The sequence below is a fragment of the Sabethes cyaneus genome, chromosome 2 (genome assembly GCF_943734655.1).
Source record: "Sabethes cyaneus chromosome 2, idSabCyanKW18_F2, whole genome shotgun sequence".
NCBI classification, from domain to species: domain Eukaryota; kingdom Metazoa; phylum Arthropoda; class Insecta; order Diptera; family Culicidae; genus Sabethes; species Sabethes cyaneus.
The window spans coordinates 245264632-245288546 of record NC_071354.1 but is presented as its reverse complement, the minus strand read 5'-3'; the positions used below and the strand labels follow the sequence as shown (position 1 = coordinate 245288546).

At 41.1% G+C, this 23915-nt stretch overlaps 1 protein-coding gene across 1 annotated transcript in view; it reads right to left on the bottom strand.

Moving 5' to 3' along the window:
* LOC128734170 (feline leukemia virus subgroup C receptor-related protein 2) overlaps positions 1–23915 on the bottom strand; it is a 61384-nt gene that overhangs the window by 16065 nt on the left and 21404 nt on the right. The window contains exon 4 of the mRNA XM_053828214.1: positions 20582–20806. Coding sequence (XP_053684189.1) covers positions 20582–20806 — 225 coding nt within the window. The remainder of the gene's footprint in view (positions 1–20581; positions 20807–23915) is intronic.

Here is a 23915-nt window from a genome sequence, read left to right as displayed (position 1 = left end):
GTGGTGCAGCCAAGAAGTTTTAACGTGGTAATATAAGCAACCACAATAAATTTGCTTTATTAGCAGTTTTATTATGGTTTTCTAGCTAGCTATAAGTGTGTTTGGACTCGTATTCTCTTGGTATTGCGCAATACCACAATAAACCCAGAGGTAATGATTAATACCGCAATAAAACCTTTATAAAATTCAAGTAAGACCAAGTGGCTTTAGAATTGTTACTTTGCTAACCCACTAAAAACCTCACGGGCGCCTGACCTAAATTCCGCATTCCAAGCACTCTCCTCCCGACACATTTCGTTTACCACGTTATCCACGGTCAAAGGTGGCATCTCGCTTAGACTGATATTATTTACTGAATATCGGCGTGTATTTTGGTTTTAATGAAACGCTACTAAATTTGAGTTATAGTCGCGAATAATGATGAAGTCGCTGCGGCTAAATTGAGTTCATTTTATATCCAGCTTTCCTCGAGCGATAATGGCGGATATTGGGCATAAGTGGGCACAATCTTTTGACATTCATTGCAGGAGCGTCGAGTTCGCCCTGACGGAGTTACTATGGAAACATCTATGATTGTTTGTTGTTCGAGTGTAAAAATGTAAACATTGTTTAATTTTGCAGATCAGCTGAAGTGGAACATAACTAAACGGATTCAAACTTATGGTAATGTATGCCGAAATTAGTAGCGTGCTGGGAATACCCTCCCGTACCCTAGATTATATTAGATTTTATCATAGTAAGCCATGACTAACTTTAGGTACTTTCAGATCATAGGGATTATTCATACGAACAAATGTTCCGAAGACACTATGTTGCTAAAATAAAAGCGATAGACGCTAGTTATAAAGAAAAATTACAGAAATATAAATAACTGTAAATATTTGCTGTGGTGGATTAACGGAGATACTTTATCCGTTTATTCATTTACGGCTAATTGTTTTAACGAAGAGCGGCTCAAACAGCGTTGATCTCGAAGCAAGTGGCTGAATATGAAACGCTGTATCCCACAGACTCTGCTAACATGCAATGGAAGCAATGACTAGCAGTGGATACCGCTTCTATTCAGGAAGTTCGGAAGCCAAATTCCAGAGAAAGGGAATTTCGCGAGAACCGGTATGAGCCTATACGTCCCTCTACCGTTCTCGGCCCTGGCCCAATCCTGCCGCCATTAAGCTAGCGATTCCTGTCTCACCAGCTTTCGAATTTCTCTGATGTGTCTTCGGCTGTAGCATTCTTTATCTTCTTCCAGAATGATGCAGATGGGAAGCATTTCGGCGATAACACATACTGCCTCCGACGATATGATTCTGTACGCTCTGGCTTCTCTTATAACCATGAGTCGGAAGGCACCATTTAACCTTATACGAGTTCGCTTAGTTCGCAGCGTTGCGATCGAGGCTGGGATTCCAGTATCGTAGTATCGACGATGATACGCTGACCAGTAGCCGTCAGTTGCTGCTACCAGGTCCATACCTATTTGGGATAATTCTGGCTAACGCGTTGATAGTCTTTGCTGCCTTCTCACAAGCGTAGTCGACGTAGCCGTTGAAGTTAAGCCTATCATCGATCATTAGTCCTAGATGCTTAAGTATACGTGTTGAGGCAATTACCTGCCTCCATGATTTCTACCCACATTACGGCTTTACAATTACTGTCCAGCAGGACCTTCGTTTTATGGTGCGCTATTTGTGGCTTCATCCCCTGCATCCAGTTTTCTATTGTTCTTGTCGCTTCGTTTCTATTGTGCTAGTGATATTTTTACCTCATCCAGTGTTTCGCCTATCACCGATAATACAATGTCATCGGCAAAGCCGCCAATAAGCACTCCTCTGGAAAGTTTCAGCGTTGTACATCGCGTTCCAAAGCGTAGGGTCGAGGATGGAGCCTTGCGGAACTCCCGTCGTGATATTCAGCATCTTTCGCCCGACAGTGGACTCGTAAACAAGTACCCGATTTTGGAAGCAACTCTTCAATATTCCGCACAGATATCGTAACAACGGCGCAAAAACGACCGACGACTCGGCTCGCTCGACTACTATCCGGATGACATCTACAGTAAATTTTCCTTTCCGGAATCCGAACTGCATATTTGCCAGACCGTGTTCACCTTTCGTGTACGTCGTCACCCTGTTTAGGGTAATTCTCTCTAGGAGTTTTCCACATGTATCCAGCAGTTGGATCCCCTGCAGGCTTTCCTGTCTTAGGAAATAGCACTAGCTTCTGGATTTTCCACCTGTCCGGCAAGTGACCATCCTCCAGCTATTTTTGCAGCATTGTCCGGAACACGTTCGGGTACACTTGTATCGCTGCCTTCAGGGTCTCGTTTGTGGCTCCATCCGAACTTGGCGCCTTCTTGGATCTTCGGTCATCTAGCTACTGCCAATAGCTCATCGTTGGTGACTTGCAGACCTTCAGCATTATCCGCCTCTTCTAAACCGTACGGCGTTGGCGACCACATCGTAGGGAACATAGGCAAAAGGCCATTCAGCTTCTCCAAGTATAGAGAGCTGTCGCAGGACCTTTGCTCTTTTACTTCGCGATGCGGTATCCGGTACCTCACGGGTTCGCATCAACGCTTTGGCACAGCTCCTTGTAGCAGCTACTTTTGCTCAGCTTTATTTCCCGTCTGCGCGATTTTCTTGATCATCTGCAGTTCTGGCTCTCTGGACGGATCTGCTAGCTCTAAAATAACTAGCACGCAAGTTGCTAAATGTCTCGGTCCACTAGTACGCTGGGTGCCGGTGATTTTTCGGCTCCATAAGAGATATGTTCCTCAATCACGTCGTAGATTTGGCTGCGATCAGGAGGTATATATACGCCGCACAGTAGCACGGTCTTGCCTCTAACAGTAGCCTTCATTCAAATTTGCTCCAAATTTTTTCCAGTCACAGTTTCGTTGACTGAGGTGGGATGACACTGCGCTACAGCAACCAACACACCACCAAAGCTGGATTTATTACTATTGCAGGGACTACGGTCACAACGAAATACAGTGAACAACGAATCAAATAGTTCAACTGATTCTGTCGTTCTGGCCAGTTTCAGCCAGTTTGCTCCATTCTCGACTGACGATATACGGTTTTTGGCTAGGTAATAAATTTGCGAAACATCAATCCTGCTGGCCATGAAACGGGATCCAATGCTATCGCTTTCACTGCAGGGTCAAGACCAACTTTGTATGATACGAATGACTGAAGTTTTTGGAGCGTCTTAGTAGAATACGAAACCTAAAATTAAAAAAGAAGAAAACTTATCCAATTTAATTCTACTATGTATATTTTATTCACGAGACGACAGTTCGAAAACAGACACTGAGGAAGCCTGCAAGTCGTAGGCGAAATTCAAATCTGTCGTGAATAAAATATCCATAGTAGAATTAAATTGGATAAGTTTTCTTCTTTTTTAATTTTAGATGATACGAATGACAGCGTTGTCCTTCGGAACCAGCCGTATTACTTCCTTAGTATCAGAAATACCCACAATATCCAAGCAACGAGAAACAATTTTTTGCACGTCACTGTTCGTACCAAGTCGCTTAAGGCCAGAGAAATGCATCCAAAATTTGTTCTTTTCAGATCTTCTTTCGCCGTCCTTCGCCGGTAGCAAGTAGATTCTCGGGAAGTTATCAAGTCGGTTTTGTGGATGGGCGATCGACATCCAACCAAATCTTTGTGCTGCGACAGATCCTCCAAAAGTGTCGCGAATACCAAATCCCTACGCACTACCTCTGCATAGACTTCAAGGTCGGCCGTAAAGAGCTATGGAAAATTATGGACGAAAACGGCTTTCCCGGGAAGCTGATGTACAGTGATGTGAAGATATCGGGCGCGTTATCAAGCCCGTTTGAAACACGCAGGGGATTTCGACAAGGCAATAGTATTTCCTGTCTCCTTTTCAACATCGAGCTAAAGATATTATGAAACGTGCAGGGTTTAACATGCGGAGCACGATTTTCAATAAATCTAGTCAATTTATCAGTTTCGCTGACGACGTGGACATTGTCGAAAGGACATTCCAGGCGATTGCTTAGCATTACACCAAACTGAAAGGTGAAGCAGTGAAGGTTGAATTAGTGGTGAATACGTCTTAAACCAAGTAACTGTTAGCAGAAGGAATTCAGCGTGTTCAAGCTCGCATAGGCATTAGTGGAGACTCGAGTAGGGTTTTAGTGGGTCGGAATCATCACGCCCCAGTAGGGGGGGGTCGGGATACTCAACCCCACACTACCTGAGTTCCCAGAGGTTCCTACTCGTAAAAGAAGGCATTAGTGTGGTAGTCGACGGGGACGAGTTCGAATTGGTGGACGAATTTATATACCTCGGGTAGTTGATGACGTCGGATAATAACTGCAGCAGAGAAATACGCAGACGTGGTCTTGCCCGAAGTCTTGCTAACTACGGACTTTGCAAGACCCTAAGGTCTTGTAAACTTCACCCCCGTATTAAATGTACCGTATAAAAAACGTTTATAAGACTGGTAGTTTTCTATGGACACGAAATAGGTACAATGCTCGACGTGGACTTGAAGGCACTGGCCGTTTTTGAACGTCGGGTGCTTAGGACCATCGTTGGCGGTATATGTGAGATCGGTGTATGGAGGAGAAGGATTAACCACAAACTGGCGCAGTTCTTCGGCGAACCCAGTATCCAGAAATATGCTAAAGCTGGAAGGGTACAATGGGCGGGACATGTTGTGAGAATGCTGGACAACAACCCCGCAAAAATGGTTTTCGCCTCGAATCCGGTTGGTACCAGACGCAGAGCTGCGCAGAGTACTCGATGGTTAGACCATGTGGAGCAAGACCTGGATAGCGTGGGACGGACGAGCAATTAGAGACGGCCAGCCATGGACCGAGTTTGTTGGCGGAACATTGGTATAATACTAAAGGACATCGCACCAGGATAAGTAAGTAAGGGCTGGCATGCCGTTGGTAGTAAAAAGGGCACTCCTTTAACAAGCAACGGGGTAGCACCCTGATAGCGCCATAAATACAAAAGGCCTAGCAATACTTACTTCAGCTATATTGTAACTAATTCTACAAATGCCCCACACATCACTTTTACACATTGTGCTTTGCTGAGATGTAGTCATCAAAAGTGCAAAATCGAAGCGAAAAGGGCGTGCCAAACCTGCCACTGGGTCAGGAGATTTGTCTGATAATATCATTATCGCCAGATCCCTCGTGGATCTTATCGATGTCAAAGCCAATCCGGAGCGCTAATCCCCCACTTGGTTTGTTATTTATATTTATACTAGCTGTAACCCGCGCGCGTCGCCTCGCGTCTAATTGATAGTAAATTGGAGGTACGCTATGTAACCCTAACGCTATGTAACTCCATGAGGTGCAACTACGTAACTTTTGCTCGTCTTGAATGCAATCTGGTATGATTGGTTTGAGTCTTTGCTTAATGTGGGCGATTATTACCACGAAAATACATATCGCGCCCCTCGTTTTGGCTACAGACAAGGCTTTTATATATATAGATTGTTTCCATCTCGTGTTAATTTACTGTCCTTTACCAGCTTGGAACAGAGCTAATGCAGGCTCCATTCGACCTTGGGAAACTTAATTAGACTCCCCCAATTATTCATCCTTAGGCATGGGTCACGTTACACCAGGAACTGGGGTCCCCTCCGAAGTTTGCTCAGACTATAGCATACTATGAGTGTTGAGAATTAAGGGCAAATTCTTTAACTACAGTCTGATAAATGTGTACGCACCGACGAACGATAAGCCCGATGCCGTAAAAGAGGCGTTCTATGATCTTCTCGACAGGACATATGGAGAGTGCCCAAAACAAATGCACAGGTCGGACGTGAAGAGTTCTTTCGTCCCGTTATATAGGTAGAGAAAGCCTCCATCCTACCACAAACGACAATGGCCTGAGGCTAATCAACTTCGCTGCAGCCAGAAGAATGGTTATCTGTAGTACCCATTTTGCATGATGGAACATTCGGGAGCACACCTGGAAACACCTTAATGGAGAGATCTGCTCTCAGATTGACCAGGTTCTGGTTGATTGCCGGCACTTTTGGCTGATTTTGCCGGCAGACGTGCGATTCTTCCGGGAACCAAACGCTGGCTCTAGACTATCTCGTAGTAAGCAAGATCCGCGCCCGGTTGTCCAACGTATTCACATCAAAGCCAACGAGGAAGATACGACTGAACATTCGGCAGTTATCGGCGGAGGGAGTTGCTGCAGAGTACTCTCGGAAGACTGATGAGCGGATCGGTAAATATCTCGGAGAGAACCTCAGTGGAGAACAGTGGAGACACATCCAGGACACGATCAGTACTACAGCATGGGAAGTGTTGGGTACTACTGCTGCAGCCACTTCCAGTGAGTGGTTTAACGTAGAGTGCCAGCGACTCACATTTTGGCTGCAACTGTGACACGCCAGACCAGAGAGAGATACCGAGATACTAGAGCTGCCGAAAAGAGACTTCACCGTCGTAAGAAACGTCAGCACTGGGATCGCGTACTTGCGGAGGCGGAGAATTGCTTCGAGAGGCACGATACGAGAAGCTTCTTTAATACGATCAACGGAATCAGGAACTGAACCGTGCCAAGTCCTGTTATGTGCAACGACAAGGAGGGGAACCTGATTACCGAAAGATCGGAGGTGGCTAGGAGTTGGAAACAGCATTTCGATGCATTGTTGAATGGTGAACAAGATGGAGCGGTCAACAGAAACAAAAAAACGATTGAGGATGATGGACAAGCTGTGGATCCACCAACTTTGGACGAGGTTGGGAAATCAGCGAGAGAGCTGAAAAACGGCAAAGCAGCTGGAAAGGACGGCATCCCCGCCGAACTTTTGAAAGTCGGGGGCGAACGGCTGTATTGTACAATCCATCAGATTACACTAAAGGTATGGACTGAGAAGGAATTACCTACAGACTGGTTGGAAGGTCTCATATGCCCAATTTACAAAAAGGGACATCGACTCGAATGTAGCAATTATCGAGGTATTACTCTCCTCAATTGTGCATACAAAATTCTCTCCCGCATCCTGTTTCTCAGACTGAGGCCGTTGCAGGAAACCTTTGTTGGCGAATATCAGTGCGGTTTTCGAGAGAGACGCTCCACGACGGACCAAATGTTCACCTTGCGACAGATCCTCGATAAATTTCGGGAATTCAACTTGCAGACTCATCATTTGTTTATAGACTTCAGGGGGGCGTACGATTCAGTTAAACGAAACGAGCTGTGGCAGATTAGGCTTGAACATGGTTTTCTAACAAAACTGATAAGGCTGATACGTGCTACCCTTGATGATTCGAAATCAAGCGTCAGGATAGCGGGTGAGACATCGGACTCGTTTGTGACGTTAGATGGTTTGAAGCAAGGTGACAGACTATCGAACTTGCTGTTCGACATTGCATTGGAAGGTGCAGGCGTGCAGAGAAGCGGTATCATCATCACGAAATCTCATATGCTCCTAGGGTTCGCGGACGACATCGATATCATCGGCGTTAACCGTAGAGCTGTGGAAGAAGCGTACATGCATCTTAGGGAGGAAGCTGCGAGGATTCTACCAAAACAAAGTATATGGTGGCTGGTAGAGAGCGTGGTAGCCCTTCGAGTGTTGGAAATGCGGTGGTGATAGTTTTGAAGTGGTCGACAAATTTTTTTACCTTGGTACGTTAATGACATGTGACTACGATGTGAGCCGTGAAGTAAAAAGGCTGATAGCGGCTGCCTACAGGGCCTGCTACGGATTACGTAGCCAGCTGAAGTCCCGTAGCTTATAACTCCGTACAAAACTCGCGCTCTATAAGACGCTTGCTTTACGGCCACGAAGCGTGGATGTTGAAAGAGAGCGACCGACAAGCTCGTGGTGTTTTCGAGCGTAAGATCCTGCGATCAATTCTTGGCGGCATATTAGACGAAGGTGCAGGCGCATAAATCATGAAATATACCAAGTGTACAAAGATGCGGATATTGTGAAGCGACTAAAATACGGCAGGCTACAATGGGCTGGTCATGTAGCAAGGATGCCGGATGAGAGACCAACAAAAACAATATTTAGCAGAGAACCCGGCAGAGGTTGACGACTTCGAGGCAGATCCTGTACCCGTTGGATGAGCGCTGTTGACGAGGATGCTAGAACAGCGGGTTTTAGGGGCGACTGGAGAGTGGCAGCCCAAGACGGTTCCTGAATTCGGCATGGATTCGTAGGTTTCGTATTCTGCTAAGAAGCTCTAAAAACTTCAGTCAATCCTGGCTTTTGTCAGATAGTTCGGGTCCCGATCCAATTTCCCCATCACGTGTTCACTCTTTCTATGGAGCTAGACGTGTTAGTTCATAAGCAAAGCTACTTCTTTTTCAGTGGTGAAAGTTTCTATACAATTTATTCATTAAATAAAAGGGCTGTGGTAGAATAAAACGAAAAGAAAAAAATTGGAAACCCTCATTGAAAAATCAACATGCTCAGGTTGAAACGTTCCGGCTGCAGTGTTCTCGCATAATATTATTTCCATGAATGAAAAACTGTCGTTCGGATGGATCACAGTAAGCGCTGAAGTGGAACTTACGATCACCAGCTACGTTTAAAGGTATTAAGACTCTCGGATGACGTTATTGTTATAAAATACAGTTCCAACGAGAGTACTATCCAAGGAAATTCGGCTCCGTGAAGATTACCGTTCATTTCGAGCTAGTAAGCAACCAGACCATGAATACTGAGCCAAAACTTAACGATCAAAACACGCGCTCGGAAGCTGTATAGCAGGATGCTGACGAAGTATCAGGAATGCTTCCTTATGGTCGACGAAACGTATGTAAAGATGGATTTTGGACAGCTTCCTGGGCAGAAGTTCTATGTGGTCAATACTTGAGAAGATACCTCGAACAAATTTAAATGTGTTTTATTGATAAATTTGTTAGCAAACTCCTAGCAAGGGATTTGCAGCTGCCGGAAGAATATCAAATTTTTCGATACAAATCAGACCATGAACTTGAAGATGCCTGAAAAAAACGCATTCTGCCTTATATCAAATAACAATAACACAAGGACCCTGTGAAGTTTTGACGGTCGCATTTTCAGCTTCCGCCTAATTGTTGGCCACTAGCCTAAATCAATCAAAATTTTGGAATGACACCCTGCGGTAAGACGTAGGCCTACGACAAAACAGTGTTTTTCCCACTGTTATCACAATCAAATAACGTCGATTGAAGCTTACCGGAACCTCGGTCTGCTATTAAATTTTCGTTCCTTTGTAGGATGGTTGTTTCCAAGGACAATTCAGATGATAAGTATACTTAGTTTAACGAGCACAATCTCCTGCGCTCTTGTCAAGCAATAGTTTACGGTGGAATGATTCACACTTCCACCACACTGCACACTGCTGAGTTTGGAACAAAATTTCGTGCATGCAAGAGCAGATTGCAGATTGTGATTCATCCGAGATGTGCGAGACTGGGACGGTTGTACATTCCGAATCTTTGGTGGTGTCGGAAAATTCAGTTCTTTCCATAAGCTGCAGTGTGCAGGTAATTGGATATGTTTGAGACAAAAAGAGTAAACTTTTCCGTTTAGTTCTACCATTAATTTACTGTTCTGACAGATACGCACTTCACCCCGACTTGCAGACTTCATCAATGTTAGTTTCGTCGTACTTCGATCGTCTAAAAGTCGAAGGCCAATTGCGTATCTGTCGGAATGGTAAATAAATAGTAGAACTAAATGAAAAAGTTTCTTCTTTCTCTGTTTACAGATTTTACTGAGATACTCAACAACAGCGCTTTATATTCAAGAAATTTCTTTAACATCAAACGCTACTCTTGTATGAAAGTACGGTACGATGCAAATAATCCTGACATAATGTCTCTATATGAGACATTAAGGAAACCCATTTAGCAGAATTTTTATAATGTCTCTGTCGAAATTTATCTGATTTTAAGCCACACTCAAAATAATACAATTTATAGGCATATGTTTTTCAACACATTTTTCTTTTCCCTTCCGCCCGGCGAAACCAACTTGTAGCTCACATACTCATTAGACAGCATACGTATCCTGCTCCAATCAGATTAATTTAATTTGCATATGGTTACCGCAGCTTTGTGTACGGTTTTCACTCCTTAGCCGAGAGCCGCCGCAAATGCACACCCCAACCCAGCATCCGTAGCCTATAGCCTGTAGCCGTATGGCACGCCCGAAGGCAACGGCAACGGCAAGAAAGCAAAATCTCGTCTGAACCACTTAACAGCTGAATGTGGTGGAAGGTAAGTGTTTCACGTACAGTGAAAAGGATTCGCACTAGAAATATATGCTAAAATATGCAACCGCACACCAACAACGGTAAGCAAGCCGCGCCGTTGATTCTTCGGACCATTAAGTACTCTCGGTCTTCTTTCCCTCTCGGGAAATGAAACGTTAGAAAATTAAATTTTCTTTTTCTACGTTTCACGATTATATTAAATTTTTTTTTTTAAATTCTTAGTCTATGTGTCCATCTTTTTTTCTCGCTAGCTGACAATATAAACCATAATAAAAGAATCTCGATTCAAAATTCTTCCAGGAGCGATTTCCGCTCCCCGCATTGATTGGAAAGACGATGGCAAAGTGGGACAATAAAATCTTAATTAAATCAATAAATTTTCCGACAGAAATGAGCGGAAATGATTGGTGTTCGGTGCCAACGAAGCTGACGTTGCTGCACGGACAAATGAAACACAATGATGCACGGCGCTTTGATACAGTCACATCTTTTACGGTGTGGCCGAATTATTTGCCTGGAAAGATCAATAAGAACCTAATCCCGCCACTTGAAACTTTTTTTATGTCGCAAAGTTTTAGCTTTTAGCATTTAGCAGTATGAAGCCATTATAAAGTTTTTAAATTTTGCTTTGTAAACGACCACCAACCAACGATGAAATTTGGTTGCCAAGTTGGGAACGCGAAGCAGAAAAAGCTACGATAGTCAAATTATGTGGTCTCGGATTTCCATCCCTATAGCCACTAGCGTGCGCAGACATAAACAAAAGGTGGGTCATCCGAATATTTTGGTTCAGAAAAACGGAGAAACCAGCCGATTAGGTTGAATACTTCGGGCTTTCTGATGTACCGTGAACGTACCATATTCTGCGCAGTTAAGACATTGTTATTATTCTTCCGCTATTCTAAGTATTCTAGATTTAAATTAACAACGTGGATAGCTGCAACGTGTAGTGCTACGGTCTATAATATCTGGTAAAAAATATGGGAATTATAAGTCGACCAACAATTGAGTATATTTTCGTTTTGTAAACTTATCCACGGTGCCTAATTCTGCGCACTTTCTTGCCCATGTTCCTAATTCTGCGTATGTTTGCTCCTAATTCTGCGCACCCAAAAAGTGGAAATAAATACTCCTGCCAAGCTGTTTAAGTCTTTATACGCTGAAAGTACACCAAAAAATCCGGCATTAGCCATTACCATAATTAAATTCATGATCCGGCCTTCTTGTGCTGTATGGGTGGCAAAGGAATATTGTTATCATTTTGATTACCTCATTTAAAATATTTTATTCTCGATAACGTGAAGGGCGAATTGATTCGGGTTTTCTGCATACTGAACATTACACTTTAGACTAATACTAAAAAGTGTGTTTTCATATAGAAACCACTTCCCCACTCTCTGACAGCCCCATGAGGTTAGACATTAAAAAAGTAGAAGACATGGTTTCATGAATTGGCGCTCGTAGGTTCGGACCCCGAGACAGCAGAGGATTCCAATCAATGCAAGTTAAAGATTCTACTTGAATTTTCATGCCTCTATACCTCAGCCATTTGGGTAAGGTTGCGTATTCTTTCGCGATTTCTTTGTAGGATACATTACTGCGCAGGATTTGGAACATGAATAAAAAATCTGTGCCTAAATCTGCGCATTATTGCATCGCATTTTTCTAAGGAAAGAAATGCATGCAATCACTCTTTTTGTCTAAAATATGACTAAAACTAATCATTCTTTCTAATTATGCTGGGTAATTTGATCATTGCAAAGAGTTTCGATCATAAATTTGTTAATTTTCTAGAAGGACAATCTTAGCGTTGATGCTAACGACGATGTTTTCTGCCATATAAAATACTTTCAGCTTCACGTTAAATTATTTCGCTCTCAAATATTATGGCCCGTTTGTGAATAATGGCGTAATATTCAACAGACAATTATAAAAAAATAACGCAATGATCATAGTTATGCACAATGTTAAAAAATACTTATATAAAGAAAAATGCGCAGAATTAGGAGCTGCGCAGAATTAGGTGCGGTGACGGTATTTGGATTTAAAATCAAAGTTGAAACTGAACTGTGGCAATTAGTCTTGGAACTGGACTAGAAAATAGAGTTGAAATTGGACTTAAATTTAGAGTAATTCGGAGTGAAAGTCCTAACGTCCTTGAAACAGAATTTTTGAAGTTTTTATTTGAAATTGGAATGAATTAGACTTGGAATTGGATTTGACTATGCACAAAATTGAACTTAAAGTTGGACTTGAAATCAGAGTTTAAATTTGAATTAAAATTAATCCTGAAATTGGAATTAAATTTGATTTGAAATTGGACTTTCAATCGGACATGCAATTGAACTTGAAATTGAGCTTGACATTGGACATTAAATTAAATTTGAACTTGAAGTTGAACTTGAAGATCCGGTTTGAAGGATATCGACATGAAATAAGACACGAAGTTTTACTTGAAGTTAGGATTAACTATATCGTCTTATTCTCGTTTTCCCTCTTTTCTGTTCCGTTTTTTCTCTTTACCACTTTTTTTTGTTTTTCTCCTTTCTGTATCGTTTCGTTTTGGGTTTCGTCTTCGCCTTGTTTCGTTTTTACTCTTTTTCTCTGTTTTGCCTTTTTTCTGTCCCACGTTTCTTGCTTCATTGTTGCGTTGTGTTTCACTTGTTTTCTCGTTTTCTGTCATTTCTCTGCTGTTTTCGTGTTCGTCTGTATCATTTTTCCTCCTTTTGCCACAGTTTTCCCGTCTTTTCTGTCAAGTTTATTCTGTCTTTGGCTCCATTTTTAGTATTTCTCCTCCGGTTTTCCTTTTTTATCTCCATTTTTACGTTTTTTTCTTCGTTGTATCTCTTTCTTTAGTTTGTTTTCTGTCCCATATTCCCATTTTTTGTCCGATCTTTCTGTTCTGTCCGTTGTTTCCACTTCCTCTGTTTATTTTTTCTTCTTTTCCCGTCCCGTTTTTCACCCTTTTTCTGAGTTCTGTTTGTTCCTATCCATTTTTTGCCTTTTTTCTTCCATGTTTTCTCGTTTCCTATCTTGTTTTTTGTCATCTTGCATCCCGTTTCGACTTTTTCTCTTTTTCGGTCCCGATATAAGTCTTTTTTCGCCTTTCCGTTTTTCGTTTTCGCCTGATTTGTTTATACTCTTATTAAGCCTTACTTTTCCTCCTTTTCTGCTCTCGTTTCTCAATTTTCCTGCTGCCGTATTTTCTCCTTTTCTATCCCGTCTCCTTTCTCTCGTTTTCCCCTTTTCTGTTACGTTTATCCTATTTTTCTTTGTTTTCTTTGTAGTTTTTCTTACTGTTCTCTCGTTTTTCTTCTTTTCCCTTGCGTTCTTTATCTTAATCTTCCCATCTCTTCGTTTTTTACCTCGCCCCTCCCGTTTTCTACCTTTTCACTTTTTTATGCCCCGTCCATTCTGCCACGGGTTTTCTTTTTTTGCATACCAATTTTTATTTATTTTCCTCCTCGCATTTTTCTCTTTTTCTATCCTGTTCGTCCAGTTTTTGTCACGTTTTCCCCCGTGCACTTTTCCGTTTTTTTCTCCTGTCTTATTTTTCTTTCCTTTTTGCTTTTTTTTCTGGAGAGCAGCAGGAGACGGACTGTCCCTGCTAAGGTTTCTAAAGTTTTCGATTCTTTCTAACTCTTTTTATCTCCTTACCTTCTCGTATTCCAGTCTCTTCTGTCACGTTTATTCTGTTTTTGGTTCCCTTTTTTATATTTCTCCTCCGGTTTTCCTTTTTCATCCTTTTTCTTTAGTCTGTTTTTCTGTCTCATTTGCCGCTTTTTTGTCCGATTTTTTTTCTGTCCCTTGTTTCTTCTTCCTCTGTTCGTTTTTTTCTTTTTCTGTCTCGTTCTTCACCCTTTTTCTGAGTTCTGATAGTTTCTTTTCATTTTTTGCCATTTTTCTTTAATTTTTTCGCGTTTCAATGTGCCTTCTTTCTCATTTCCTGTCTCGCTTTTGTCATTTTCTATCCCGTTTCGACCTTTTTCTTCGGTTCGTCGTTTTTCGCTTTCCGTTTTTCGTTTTCGTCTATTCCGTTTTTGCTCGTATTTGGTCCAGATTTTTCTCATTTTCTGTTCTTGTTTCCTACTAACGTATTTTCTCCTTTCATATCCGAACTACTATTCTCTCGATTTTCGCCGTTTCTATATAGTTTATTTCTCCTATTTCCTATTTCTCTTCATTTTCTTTATGGTTTTTCTTACGTTTCTCTCGTTTTTCTTCTTTTCTCTTCAAATTTCCTCGTTGTTCTTTTCGTCTGTTCGTTTTTTGTCTCGTCCGTTTCTACCTTTCTCTCCCATTTTGTCTTGATTTTTCTTTTTTTTCATGTCATTTTTTTCTTTTCCTTCTTGCGTTTTTTTTTCTTTTTCTATCCTGTTCGTCACGTTTTCCCCCGTGCACTTTTCGGTTTTTTTCCCTTGTCTTATTTTTCATTCTATTTTGCTTTTTTTCTGGAGAGCAGCAGTAGACGGTTTATTTCTAAATACTAAAGTTTTCATCTTTTTCTAACTCCTTTCTTTCTCGTTTTTTCCTTTTTCAGATGCCCCGTTTTTTCTTGTTTTGACATTCTTTTGTTCCCTTTTTTTCCCTTCACACCTTTTCAAGTCCGTTTTTCTTGTTTTTATTTTTATGTACCATTTTCCCATCCCATTCCCACTTTGTCTCTTCTTTCTCCTTGTGTTTGTGTGTCCGGTTTGACATTTTTCTTTCTTATTCTTCGTTTCCTCTATCGACGTTTTCTCTCATTATCTTCATTATTCTTCTATTCTTTTATTCTCTTTAAGTTTCTCTAGTTTTCTGCTCTGTATTCTTTTTCATGCTTTGTTTTCTATCTTTTTCTTTCCTGTTTGTCCACCTTTTCTGTCACGATTCTCCTTCTCTCTCTTGTTTTTGCTTTTTTTTGTCCGCCGTTTCTTCTTTCGTAGTTGGCCTCGAGATATGATGCTGGATCGTAGCAACTGGCCCTGCAATTGTCTTGTACTCTAACAGCTGGCTGCGAAGTCTGTCGGATAAAAACAGAAGATCAAGTTTCGATAACGAAATGTAGCACCTAGGCTTTGCTTTGTTTCCTCTTTCGCTTCTTCGTCCCGTTCCCGTTTTCACTCTCTTCAATCTTGATTTTCCTCTTGTGACTTCTGTTCGTCCTTTTCCTTTGTTTTTCTTCATTTTCAGGTCAGTTTTTTCCCTTTTCTAGACTGGTTTATTGTTGACCGTTAACATTTGTTTGTTTTATGTTCTCTTTCTTCCTCTTATCATATTCTCCTTTTCTGTAACGTTCTGTTTTTTTTTGTAATATTCCATTTGTGTTCCGTTTTTTTTCTGCATTGTTCTCTTTTGCCGTTTGTTTTATTGCTTGCTTTGTTTCTGAATTTGCCTGCTCCCCATTCCTTCTTTTCCGTTCCTTGATTTCTATCCCGTTTTTCTCCTTATTTGTTCCGTTTTTTAATTTTTTCTATCCAGTTTGTTCTTATGTTCATTTTCATGTTTCTTTTTTCCTCGTGTTTTTTATGTTCTTTCTCGTTGTCCGTCATTTGTCTTCTCTTCGTTTAAAGTCTTCGTCTTTTTCCGCCTCTTTTTATCTCCTTTCCTTCTCCTTTTGGATCATTTTTCATGTTTTTCCTTCCCTTTTCCAGTCTTTTCTGTCACGTTAATTCTGTTTTTGGCTCCTTTTTTTGTATTTCTCCTCCTTTTTTAGCTCCCGTTTTACGACTTTTCACGTCCTTTTTGTACCTTATCCGGTTTGGCCTTCTTTCTCTTATTCCTCGTTTCCTCTATCGGCGTTTTCTTGTGCTATCCTTCAGTTCCCATTTCGTTTCTCTTATTTTCTATTCCGTATTCTTTTTCTTGCCTTGTTTTCTATCTTTTTCTGTGCTGTTTGCCCATGTCATGTCTGTCACAATTTTATCTTTTTCTGTTAGGCCTTCCCTGTGTTACTTTCTCTTTCGTTTTACCTTTTTTCCGGCCGCTGTTTCCTCTTTCGCTTCTTTTCCTGTCCCGTTTTCGCCCTCTTCGCCCCCTCTGTTGATTTTCCTTTTATGTCTTGTGTTCATTCTTTTCCTTCATTTTTTTTATTTTCAGGCCCACTTTTCCTCTTTTATTATCTGGTTTATTATTTCCTGTCCAGTTTAAATTTATTTCTTTTATCTGTTCCTTTTTTCCTCTTATCACATCCTTCTTTTCTGTAACGTTCAGTTTTTAGTTTTATTCATCTTCCGTTTTCTTTTATTTCTACATTTTTCTCCTTGGACCACTGCGACCAGTTCTTTGATCACTTGTGGTGTGTCCTCTTTTGCTGTATGTCTTTACTTATGAACAGCTTATGAACTGTCGTTCAGTAATTATTATTTTAATTGAAGGCATCATCCCAACACGGTAATATGTTGAGAATAAATTGTACTACTTTCTGAAGAGAACAAGCCCATATTTCCGAAGGGTCCAACAGTCCTTTATCAAGAAATTTGCGCCTTTTATTGAATAATGCCGTGCATTCGCACAGTATATGATAAGTCGCAACCCAAAAGAGGTTTACCCTGTTGTGTGTAGATAGTTGTTGAAGCAGTTTTACACAGTCCCAGACTAATTTAGAAGTGCAAGCAACCGATTTTAGAGCTTTCACTTTTTTAGAGCTGCTTGACTGTCTGAGAAAATACATATATTTGCATACCTATATTTTCTCTTCAAGCAGATCGAAGTACATTCTAGAATAGCATATATTTCGGCTTGAAAGACCGTTGGCCATTTGCCCATTGCCACTGACCTATCCAGTCCAGGACCTGTAATGCCAGCCCCCACTCGGTCTGCCAATTTCGAACCATCAGTGTAAAAAGTTATTGAACCATCTCTGACATAGGGGCCCTCTCGTTCCCATTCAATACGAGCTGGTTCATGGATGCTAAATAAATGGTCAAAATCGTATTTTTTTCCATTAGATCTTCAGCTTGAAAAATAAGAGGATTAATTTCGAATTCCTTTAGGATACTTAGGTGGCCTTTTAGATCGCCACTGAAAAGATTTTTAGTTCGTCTGAGTCTTACTGCGTTTTTAACGGCATCTAGTTGAATGACCTGAGATAATGGCAGCAGATTTAATAGAGCATCTAGGGCTTTAGACGGAGTAGTACCCATTGCTCCTGTTATAGCGATAGTAGCGAGCCTTCGCAGCTTTCCAAGTTTAAGTTGAATCGATTTTTGTTTCGTTTTCGGCCACCAAACTAATGCTACATATGTAATTCTAGGTTTCACTATAGCCGAGTAAATCCAATGTATCATTTTTGGCCTTAGACCCCATTTTTTACCGAACATTCTTCTACATGTCCAAAAAGCACTAGTAGTTTTGTTGATCACTTGTTCGATATGTGTATTCCAGTTGAGTTTTTTATCTAGAGTAATTCCATGACACTTAGCTTCTGTAGAAAACGGTAGAGAAGTTTGATCTAAGTGCAAAGTTATGAAGTTAGTTTTATTTCTTTTTGTAAATGGTACAATTGTGGTTTTACTAGGATTTATATTCAGTCCTTCTTTTTTGCACCATGAAAGGGTGAAACTTAATGCTGTTGCATTCGTTCTGAGACTGTTGTATCAAATTTGCCACGGATAATAATGACGACGTCGTCCGCAAAACCAATCACTTCAAGGCTTAGCAATTCCAGGTTTTTCAAAAGGTCATCTACCACCAACGACCAAAGCAGTAGAGATAAAACTCCCCCTTGTGGACAACCTTTAACAGCTATAACTTTTAATAAAGATTCTCCAAGATTGGAAAGTATCTCTCGTTTCGACAGCATTTCAACAATCCACTCAACCAAGCAGTTTGCAAAACCATGTCTTTTCATTGCATTTTCCATCGAGATACAGTTAGCATTATCAAATGCTCCTTCTATATCCAGAAATGCTGCTAGTAAGACTTCTTTGGCTTCAAAAGTTTTTTCTATTTTACTTACGATAGAATGGAAAGCAGTAACTGTTGACATGCCACTTCAATACACGAATTGATTTTTACTTAGAGGTTTTTTGCAGGGTATAACATCTTTAGCATATTCATCAATTAGTTTTTCCATTACTTTCAAGAATATGGATGACAAGCTAATTGGTCTAAATGATTTTGGTGAAGATTTGTCTTTTTTGTTTGCTTTTGGTATAAACACTACTTTGGCCTGTCGCCATACTGTAGGAATATCTGAAATGTCTGAACATTTGATTGGAAACTGCTAGAGAATCGGGAAAATGAGTTTTCATCAGCACATCTAGCGTTTTCTTTGTCTTTGAAGTAAAAGAACCATCACTATTTTTCCTAAAAAATAGTAAAAGAACCATCACTATTAGTCCTAAGTCATTAGAACGAGATTTTGAGAGAACCTTCTGAAGCTTACTAACAACCGGGACACTTTCAGTGTTTTCACAATTGAACCTCCAATCCCTACGTTTAGATCTTCTGATCTCTTTATTGTATTCAGTCAGGGTCTCTTTATATTTGGACCAATTTGATGTGGTTTTGGCGTGATTAAATGATTTCCTGGCCCTTTTCCTTAATTTCTCTAGCCTCTAGTTCCACCATGACACATCCCTATTTGTAGAACGCCTTTTTTCTGAACAACTCGAACAGTATAGGCTTGTTTAATTTTATCTATTAGAATTTGTGAACTCTTTTCCAGCTCCTGATAACAGCTTATTTCTACTGAAATTATCCGAGCTGTAACGTTCCCAATTTGTTCTCTTTTACCGTTTGTTGTACTGTTCATTTTTCTTATTTTTCTCTACCGCGCTTAACTTAAAATTGGACTAAATATTTAGAATGAACACAAATTAGTTTTAATTTGGATTTGAAACTGAATTTGAAATCGGACTTGAAGTTGCATTTGAAAGGATTCAAAATTGGACATGCAATTAGACTTGAAATTAGACCTAAAGTACCTAGGAATTAAAATTGGATATAACTTGGATTTAATTTTCACTTAAAATTGCTTCTGGAATTGAAGTTTTAAAGACTTGAAACCGGGGTTGAAATTCGGTTTAAAATATGTGTTGAATTTGAATCTACAATTAAGCATAAATTAGGCCTGAAACTAAACTTGAAATTTAGTTTATAACTGGACTTGAAACTGGAACTATTACATTTTTATCTAACAATTTCATCGTATAAAAATAGTGGAAGTATTGCGGACTTCTGGATTACAGAAATTTTTTTTTTATATTAAATGTTGCAAGGAGGAGGAGGAGCCCCAGTGTGCCCCAGCCTGAGCACGCCAGTGCCTATACCTTATGCACAGTAGTTGTGATTGCCGGTTGGGATAAGATTTACGCAAGCATGCTCATGACCTTCGTCCGGAGAGTGCTTCAAGCCGGTGGTTCCAGTAAGTTGCCCATATCGATGTAGAAGTTTGTTTTTATGCTGAACCGCAAGTTTCCCCGTTCCGTTCGTTATGCTTCGGTGAAATTTATTTCCGCTGGTAATAAGACAGAACATGGTTTCTAAGAGGAATTGCGCTGAGGTTGAGAGTCTGTTATCCATCTGGCTTTCGCAAATGCGAACGACGCCGGATGGATTTGCTGGAGAGCTGGTGGATTTCTGTTCCGGGGCAAGTAGGCACTTTTTGACTTCGCCTTCGGCTGATGGTAGGTTAGGATCACGGAAGACGCATCCGAAAAGGAAGCACGAGAACACAGCTAAGCCCTCGCCGTTTCCTGTTTTGCGGTGAAAGCGAAAAAGCCTACAGATGGGATGGTTTGAGCATAAAAATGAGAGCACAAAGTTGTCGCTTTAACTTTTACGGCTTTTAGTCAATGTGAGGGGAGGGGTGAAGTTTGAATTATTTCGATTTTGCGTTGGCGGTTAACATCCGTTTCAACGTAAAAGTGCACTTTCCCTGACTGTGTCTTATCTGACCTGTGGGTTTTAGCAGTTGGGTTGAAGCTGAAATTAGCAATCAGTCTCGACTGGTTGAGGATTAGAGCAGCTATGTTGGGTCATAATTTTCCGGGAAATCAGTCATCCAAGCTGAATCGTTCGGTTTCTATCATTTCCGGCTGAATCCCTAGAGGGAAATTTAAACTGAATTTCCCCGTACGTGGTTTTCCCACCGTCGCACCGTTTCTGTCAATCGATATTTAATCATTTCTAATCGCCATAAATCAATGTGAAACATTCAATAGAACAATCAGGGCCAAATGGCTCCACATGGGTGTACCCAATAAAAACGGCCATAAATCACGCAAGACCTTGTTCTCCACGATGTTGCATCTCTTGCGTATCGGAAGCGGCCAGCAGCAGCAGTGGCTTGTTGACACGGGATTACCGTTGGCACGCCGAAAATCGTTGATATCGTTGCTTGCCACCATTATGCGCCCAATCACTTACCTGATTTCCAAACACACCAATGCTGCACGCAGAAGAGACCTGGTCCGGGCCAAACCACACCGCAGCTACCTTGGCCGGGAGCGAGAGGATGAACACTTGCGAGGCGGCCACAATTGATTGGCCTATGAAGCCCACCCAAAACAAGTCGGGCCGAACGGAAAAGCATTTTATCCAGGCACCCAGGCAAGTTCCAAGGACGCCACTGATCGCGGCAATTCGGAGGCCCTGCGAAGTAAAAACAAAAACCATTATTTCGGTTGAATTCATCGTTGTTTACGTAAACTTCCATCATTTGCTTCGAACCTAATTTAGCGACAAAAAGTTACGAATTAAGAAATTACTTCTACCATAACAAAGCGAAGAAAGCACGCCCAGCTGCTTCTATATGGGGCACAGTCTCAGCTAGAACAAAGGAAATATGTTTCCTCATTTATTTTAACGAGATAAACAGCTTCACCATCTTTGGCGTCGAACGTGACGGTTGAATAGATAGACTATCAGTCCTAAGTTAGCACTCGATTTTATATCCCTGCTGTTTGGCGAGACCAGTTCTGCGCCAGCAGCCGGTTCATAACCTTTAGCTGTGTGCAGATAGTGCTTGAACGATGATGATGCTGATGGGATGGGATAGCCATTCTCGGAATGCTTTTCGATGAACCCACGCAACCCAATCAGATCTGAATTTGATCAGATGGTAACATAGAAATTGGTAACGAACATATTCGACAAATCAGAAATCGTGTTCGGATTTTTCATTTAAATGAAACCCTTTGACCAGGACGACTGCCTGCCGCGTTTTCAATTTATTTGTCGGCCTAGTTTTACCAACCAACCCACAATCTGAGTTCAGTAAAAATTGCTTTCATAATCACTCATCCAGTCAATCAATCGTTGCACACATTCGAGAGAAATTCCATTACTGCATGCAGCTGAAAATAGTTCGTCCGTTGGTCATCAAACGAACGCAGCATCCTGCTGCGGGTCCGAGCATCAAACAATTTCGTAACCAGCAAGGATTTTGTACCTACTCTATCTTCTTGCCCCAGCGGAAACGAAATGTCCTCCGCTGTGTGTTAGGAAATGCATTTCAAACTGTCAATCGAATATCAATTCAATTTTAGGTCCACTTCCCAGTAACAAGTTCGGTTCAGTTTCAAAACGTCGAGACTTAAATGAGTTTTGCGTGTATAGAAAATTCGAGCAGTTCTATTCAATTTGAAATTCGCTTCGGTAAGCGATTTTTTGTTTTATTTTGATTGTATCATTGCTATCAGAGGATGGGTTGTCATGGCAATGCGACGAGCTGTCGCATTTGGAAAGGAAAACTTATATTTCAATGGTTAGGTACTAAGAGTGTTGCCTACGAGCATTTGTGCGCTCTCTGTCCCAAAATAAACCGAAATCGGTTTCTACAGCTAGAACCGTTGATTTCACCTGTCAGCTGGCAATTGATATATACAATGAGAATCCTTTTTGCTACACTTTCAAAAATATAAGATATTTTGCTCAGTGAAAGCCATATGTAAAGTGACGGTAAATTTTCTGATCGGTCGAAATGACTTTCGTTTAAAAACTGGCTGTTTATAGTGTCAACTGTTTATCTAGAGGATTGGTCAGAGAGTGAAAATCTGGTCCCCCGAAAAGCCCGCCTGGTATTGCCCTCGAATTCTCTTGCTATTGGGTATAGACGACGTAACAAAATCTGGGAGCATATCCTACTCCATCCGTCCCCGAAGGTCGAAGTATACCTAGTTCTGCAGAGTTAGATAGAATTTCGCCCAGTTTGCGCATGTAGTGCTCGCGATCTCGTAGGTTATTTAATTGCCAAATGTTTAACCGAGGAGGGCGGCTTTGTCGACACTTTTGAGCGCACATGTACTGGCTTGAGCCCTTATTCGCACCCCGTAGGGAGCGTACGTTGGTGATTAGAATCAATGGTGGCCACGGTTTGGATGTCACTGGATTAGAATATGGTCGATTTGGCTCAACGTTCGTTGATCAGGTGATCTCCAGGTAGCTTTGTGGATATCTTTGTGGGGTAAGAAGTGCTTTTAATCACCAGGCACTGAATGCTCGCGATCCTGCATTCTGCCCATCATTACGAAGCCCGTCCCTCCACCGCACTGGTAAAATCGGACGAATCGACCATTCTTTCGCGCCTTTGCGACACATCTGCTGCAGTACCCAGATGACCAGCTTTCGGGGCTATTACTGATTGAGATTACACCTTTCTTAATCAGCCGCCCGCTCCAGGCCAGATGCTGTCGTGAACTGCTCCTAATCTGGAGTACAACTGCGCACTTGGTTGAGGAACGAGCAAAGAAACAAGAACAGATAAAATAATCTAAACGAAAAAACAGAAACTTTTACGTAAAACGCTAAGAGTGAAGGGCCAAACAGAATGCTGCGTAAACGCTTTCGTCAGCGTCTATTTGACACTAAACCCATGGGAAAACTATCAGAATAACAGAATTAATTTTAGCGAAAACTAATGGTCAATTTCATGCTCAACGTAAATATGGCATCACTCCACATATACACCCGTTTCCTTGGTAACGTACTACAACGACGGTCGCGGATTCGGAATTGCAATCGAAACGAAGTAAAGTTTTTCATATCAATTGAAGTGAACAGTTTGGGTAAAATCATTTAATATCTTGCCAAATAACTTCGGGTGGTAAATTATTAAAGTTTTCTGTATCTCAAGTTTCGCGAGTGATGTGACGACTGGAACGGCCAAAAAGTTAATGAAAAATCGACGGCGAAAAAGTGAACAGATAGTGATGAATTTTAATTGGGCAGAAATCTCAGTATTTAGTGTGTAGTTTATACCCCAAAAAGTAATAGAACTTATAGAATGCAATGTTTAGTGCTTCGAGTTGCAAGATCTTATTACGGCTAGCAGGTTAGTTGAACTAATTTTATTTTTTTGTGATGATTTTCCAACATGGGAGCATGTTGGTACACTGAAGAAGGGAAGGAAAGGGTGATATTCGGTGCCATACTAACTGCCATAAATGTACTCTGACGACCCTGTTGTTTCACTTTTTTCGAGAGCCTACTGATTACCTACAAGGAGTGTTACAGCTTGATTTTATACTTTTCCGGATTAAAAACATTCTGCAGGTTTCAGCCTGCGACTGGTTCACCACTAATAAGTATATTTGATTCAATTAGCTGTGTTAAAGAGCATTCAAAGCTGAAGTGCCCGAAATTTGAATCAGAACGGTATTTTATGGGCAAAATTTTTCAACAGTTTACTAAAATATGTCACAAGTATATGGGTCATTCCATGCCAAGTGACCGAAAAGAAGTTCAAACGTGTAATCGACCC